The sequence below is a fragment of the Gossypium hirsutum genome, chromosome D10 (assembly GCF_007990345.1).
Source record: "Gossypium hirsutum isolate 1008001.06 chromosome D10, Gossypium_hirsutum_v2.1, whole genome shotgun sequence".
NCBI classification, from domain to species: domain Eukaryota; kingdom Viridiplantae; phylum Streptophyta; class Magnoliopsida; order Malvales; family Malvaceae; genus Gossypium; species Gossypium hirsutum.
Genome location: NC_053446.1, coordinates 44,447,395 through 44,453,924, shown reverse-complemented (window position 1 = coordinate 44,453,924; position 6,530 = coordinate 44,447,395). Strand labels below are relative to the sequence as shown.

At 32.6% G+C, this 6,530-nt stretch overlaps 1 protein-coding gene across 1 annotated transcript in view; it reads right to left on the bottom strand.

Annotated features, from left to right (window-relative positions):
• Positions 1-427: 427 nt before the first annotated feature.
• LOC107914938 (glycolipid transfer protein 1) overlaps positions 428-6,530 on the bottom strand; it is a 43,307-nt gene continuing 37,204 nt past the window's right edge. The window contains exon 6 of the mRNA XM_016844006.2: positions 428-617. Within this exon, the coding sequence (XP_016699495.1) occupies positions 585-617 (33 nt within the window). The 3' untranslated portion in view covers positions 428-584. The remainder of the gene's footprint in view (positions 618-6,530) is intronic.

Here is a 6,530-nt window from a genome sequence, read left to right as displayed (position 1 = left end):
ATTGTGTTAATAATTTATAAAAGAATTGGATCAAATCAAAATTCCATATATAGAATTGCACAAAATCAAAGTTCGTATATGAAATTCCACATTAGACCAAAGTTTATTGTAGTTTTGAGATTTATTCCAAAATTATTTTATTATGACGAGTTTGAATAAGTGTTTTTAAGAGGAAATCCTAATCAGTATTTTCACCTTTATTTTTATTATTACATGACTACCAAATGAATGTATGTTTTTTTTTTAATTTCAAAATGTCACACTATGAATTTAATATAAGAATTTAAATGATGATAACAATCGCATCTAAATTTTTAAATTCGAAAAGTAGAGAGACTTATAAAATCTTGGAAATAAAAAATGACACTAAATTCCAAATGTACTAAGTGTATAGAAACTTAAAGCATCTAAGACATTCATATTTTTACTCTATAATTCGACACAAATAAATAATGAAATATTATAAAACCATTTTAATTATTTAATAATTTTAAGGAAAGCAAAATTAAAAAAATTAAAAAGATAATAAGTAAATAAAAGGCATCATATCGGTCCTCATCATTAAACATTTTATTCTTCCATAGTCAAGCCTTCAGATCATCCAACCCAAACTTAGACTGCATCAAATATATATGCATTTGATTAGTTTTTTTTTTTTTTTTTCAAAATGTAAAATATTTATAATCCTTCAACCGGAAATGTAGCCATCATCAACTTTAATGTGCTCATAGTCCGTTACTTTTAGGGATGCTAATGAACGCATTTGAGATTTCTGTAAAATTCAAATTATCTCAAATTCAAACTTATTTATTATTTATATTAAATTCGAATATTACTATTCGAATCTAAACTCCCAATTAACTAATTATACAGTAGATATCCGTCCCTATGCGAACTTAGTAAGTCTAAAGGAATTTCTAAATGAAAATTTTAAAATGTAAAATAGGTGGTAGATTTTTTATATAATGGATATTTGAATTTATTATCTGCAAAAAAAAAGTGATAAGATAATGACTATTCAAATATGTTAACCATAAAAATAAAGTGGACACGGATAATAGATTTTTACGGATTAATGCCTACATTCATATCAAATCCATCATAAATAATAATTAGATCATCTAAATTTAAATATGATCTGAATATACAAAAAAAATTAATATTTACAAATATTTAAATCTACATTATCTATCCCCCATCCTTTGTTATAGACTTCCATGAAGCTACACAAGATTAGGCAAGTAGTTACAAATATTTACTTTACTTTTCCTTTAGGCTTTGGTTTATTTTAAGCTACTTTTAATTTAGATTTAAGTTGTTTATTTTTCTTCTACAAACTTTTAATTTAGGTGTAACTAGTCTATATTTAAGGGACGTGTTGAGGAAGAAAACGCAAGCAGAATATTTATCTTTCATTCAAGATATCTAGGTCTCTCCCTAAACGAGTTCTAACGGTTTTAGTCTCCCTTTGAACAACTGAATCATTAATCACCATAGGTCATCCCAAGAATTGTAATAAGGGGAAGGTAATTGATTTTGACTTTTCCATCATTCATCCGCATGTTTTTAGCAATTCGACATCAAAGTCAATCAAAATGGGCGATGACACCTGAGCTTATGCAAACTTAATGGTGAAGACTACATTTGTCAACTTATAAGATCATATGGACAACCAATTCCAAGGATTGACTCTCAAAATGCAAGAACAAATTAAACTTTAACTTTTGACTGAAGTAACTCAACTGTTAGGGATAGAAACGCAAACAATCTGGCAACACGACTAGACCCGACACACCAATCACCCATTGTTAATGGAGGAGTAGCGCCACCACCATTGGGTGAGATGATTCCACCAGTTGGAAGAACTATTCCCAGGTATACAAACCCAGTTTTCCTTAATTTTGGCATATCAGAAGATCCATTGATCTGGCTACATCAATGTGAAGAACTTTTCGAAAACCAATGCACCAATAAGGCCGAAAAGGTAGGCTTAAACAGCTTTCCACATGCTAAGAGAGGCACAACTTTGGTATTGTCAAATGAAATTGGAATGGTGTATGATGAAATGGTTAGAGTTTCATAATTTTTGTTCCTTTTGTTTTGGTCATTCGGTAAGTAGCAGTATCTTAGAAGACTTGATAAGTATGAAGCAAACAGGAATAATAGAGATCTATTAGCTATAACTTTAGGAAGAATTGGCAAGGGTTGGTCATTATGTTTGGTCAGATCAAAATGTTGGATTATTCTTGGCTAGGCAGGATGGTTCTATTTGACTTGATTTTCAAATGCAAAACCCTTTAATTTTTTTATGGCTACGAGTCTCGCTAGAACTTTTGAATAAAAACAAAAATTGTTACATGTCCTTAATAATCAACAAGGGGCATGGCTAAATGCTCAAACAAGTTTTGGGTTGTCAAACTTGCGATAGATGTTAGTTCAGACGGGTACGTCAAATACTATAGTTACTAGTTCTTCAACAACTATAGCCGTGTCTTTAGTCATCAGGTGTTTAAGAAGAGTTGAAATGGTATAATGTAGATTTAAAGGGTGATGCTATGATTGTGATAAGCCCTATTCCACCACTCACCAATGCAAAATGTTATTATGGTTAGAATTGAAAGATAAACTGGAGAATATTGAAGAAGTATGAGAAGCAAAACCTGAAACTTCCTTACATGTTATTAATGTTAAAAATTATAGATTGCAAATTTAATTTTTGATGAGCACTTATTCAATTTTGGAAAGTGATAATTTATCATGCAATAAGATACATTTAGAAAGTGATAATTTATCATTCAATGGATATATTTTCATGGGACATATTTCTTCTACGAAGTATGTCCAACATGAAGGGTTGTCATTCTTCAAAATAGTATCTTTTGAGTGCATGTAAATAGATGGTCTATGGTGCTCACAAATTAAAATTACAATCAATCCTATTTACAGAAACTAGAGTGAGAGATACGGGATTCCTCGATTTTGCTAATCAAAGGAAATTCAAAATTTCGTTGTATCCTGAAAAGACCTTTGTCTTAACCCTCTAACAATTTTGTGTTGGGGCCAATAGTTCACTTTGGAAAGCGTCATTCGCACCTCGAAGTCTACTATTTATTTCCATATAAGTCTTTGATTCTATCGTTTCCATTCAAATTTTCCAACAATCAAAGAGAACTATTTTGGAGATGACGACGGAGGCTAACACAGCATTCAAAGTGATGAACCAAGAGTTTGTGAAACTTGACCGATTTGATGGTTCAAACTTTAATCATTGGAAAGACAAGATGTTCCTTCTTACTATTTTAAATATGGCATACGTTCTGAATCCAAACCTACAACTTGTGGAGGATCCTGCCCCTAATGCAGACTTTGAGGAAATTGCAAAAGTGGTTGAACTCAAAAAGAAGAGCGAAGAAGACAATTTCACATGTTGAGGACATATCCTCAACACCTTGTCTGATCGATTGTATGACCTCTACATGTTGATGCAATCCTTAGTGGAAATATGGAAAGCTATTGAAGAGAAATACAACACCGAGCGGCAAGGTACTGATAAATTTTTAATGATGAAGTATTTCGAATTCAAAATGCTTGATAGTATCCCGATCATGGATCAAGTCCATGAATTCAATGTCATTGTAAGCAGGCTCCATGACTTGAAAGTTGTTATTCCAGAATTGTTACAAGTCGGGCCATCATCTCGAAGTTGTCCTTACCTTAGAACAATTATCGTAAGAAACTTTTGCATATGGAAGAGGACTTCACCGTGGAGAAAATACTTAGACATTTACGTATTGAAGAAAAAACTCGGAAGCATGACGCGGTGTATCATGCCCAAAGTTTTAAAGTGAACCATGTGAGGGAGTCCAAGAACTCTTGAAATGGTAAGCTAAAGGCCATATCCAAGACCAAGGATGTGCAAGACAAGAAGAAAAAATCTTGCAATTGTTATAACTGCAATAAGAAAGGACACTATATTAAGGATTGCAGACTTCTCAAAAAGAAGCAAGATGCCACAACTTACAAAGCCAATATGGTGGAGGACATAGACTTAATGGCCATGGTTACAGAAGGGATCGAGAGTTTAGAGATTGGTATGATTACTGAACTCAACATAGCCATGACTGATAAGTCCTGTAATTGGTGGCTCGACTCCAAAGCTACCGTCCATGTGTGTAATAACCAACAACAATTCAAGAGTTATGAACTAGTGGCAAACCATGAAGTGCTTATGGGAAACTATCAATCGGTTAAGGTGCTTAGTCAAGGGACGGTGGAACTCAACTTTATATTTGGGAATAAATTGAATTTTACCAATGTTTTGCATGTTCCCGATGCGAGAAAGAATTTAGTGCCCGCGAGTAATTTGTGTAACAAAAATTATCTTGGAATCCGATAAGTTTATATTGCTTAAGGGTGATATATATATAGGAAATGGATATTGTAATAAGGGTATGTTCAAGTTGAGCATTAATATGAATAAATTTAATTATTAATATGAATAAATTTAATTCTTCTGCTTATATTGTTGAATCTTATCCATTGTGGCATGCACGTTTAGCACATTTTAATTTTAAAACTTTACAATATATGGAGAAGAATGATTATAAAAGTTTAAGTAATGATGAGTTTGTAGATAAATGTGAAATTTGTTTTCAATCAAAAATTACCAAGAAGCCATTTCCTAATAAGTGTGAAAGGAATTCGCAAGTGTTAGATTTAATTCATTCAGATGTTTGTGAATTAAATGGAACTCTAACAAGAGGTGGAAAACGATATTTTATCACTTTTATAGATGACTTCTCTAGATTTACTTATGTGCATCTCATGAGAAGTAAAGACAATGCGTTTGATATGTTTAAATGTTTGAAAAATGAGGTTGAGAATTTGTTTAGTAAGAAAATTAAAGTGCTTCATAGTGATAGAGGTGGTGAATATTTTTCAAATGAATTTAATGTATTTTGTGAGGAATAAGGTGTGGTACATGAGTGTTTCACGCCTTATACTCCGCAACAAAATGGTTTGGCGGAAAGAAAGAACAATACTTTAGTAGATATGGTTAACCCGATGTTGTTAAATTCTAAACTTCCATATAATCTATGGGGTGAAGCATTATTGACTGCGTGTTATATTTTTAATAGAATAACATCGAGAAAATTCAAAGTATCTCCATATGAGTTATGGAAGGGTCAAATGCCAAACATAGATTATTTCAAAGTGTAAGGGTGTTTGGCTTACTATAGAGTTCCCGACCAACGAAGAACAAAGTTAGGTCCAAGAGCCATCAATAGTGCATTTATTGGATATGCCCAACACTCTAAGGCTATCATGTTCTTGACTTAGTGTCAAATACAATAATTGAAATAAGAGATGTTGTATTCATTGAAAATAAGGTTTTTAATGATTCAACAGATTCGAAAAAAGAATATCAACCAATGATCTCAAGTGATCAAACCAAAAGAAGTCTTTGTGATAATAAGGATACGGAGTCAAGGAAAAGTCAAAGAGTGAGAAAAGTAAAGGACTTTGGTCTTAATTTCATTTCCTCGCAATCTCTAGTATTCCTTGTTGAGGGAAATAGAAAATTTGTAATTAGGAAGATCCCCGTAATGTTTAATGTGGATGGTGATCCGCAATCCTATGGTGAAGCCATGACTTCTAGGGATGCAACATTTTGGAAAGAGGCAATCAATGATGAAATAGGTTCAATATATCCAACAATACTTGGATACTAGTTGATCTTCCTCAAGGATCGAAGCCTATCGAGTGTAAATGAGTGTTTAAAAGGAAGAATACTCCAACAAGGGGTTCTCTATCCTTTAAGGCTAGGTTGGTGGCTAAAGGATTTAGGTAAAAGGAAGGCCTAGATTATTTTGACACTTATGCACCAATGGCTAGGATGACATTCATTCGAATTCTTATAGCACTTGCATCTATCTATAAGTTACATGTACATTAAATGGATGTTAAGATGCCTTTTTTGAATGGTGATCTAAAAGAGGAAGTCTACATAGAGCAACCAGAAGGTTTTATGCTTCTTGGGAATGAACATAAAGTGTGTAAGTTGATCAAGTCATTATATGGTTTAAAACAAGTGCCTAAACAGTGGCATGAGATGATTTGGTTATCTTGTCATATGGTTTTTTACATAATGGTGTGGATAAATGTATTTAAACTAAATTCACCGATAGATATGGTGTAATTATTTGTCTTTATGTAGAAGATTTGTTGATTTTTAGTACGAACATGGAAGGTGTTCGTGAGACCAAAGAGTATCTAGCCTCGAATTTTAAGATGAAGGATCTCTACAAGGTAGATACAATTCTAGGTATAAAGGTGAAAAAAACATGAAAAGGGCTTTACACTAAGCCAATTTCACTACATTGAGAAAGTATTGGAAAATTTTAAACACTTGAATATGAAGGATTTGAACACTCCATACGATTCAAACTTCAAATTAAGTGAGAATAATGGCAGGGTTATAGCACAACTTAAGTAGGCCAGTGCAATCAGAAGTCTAATGTGTGCAATGC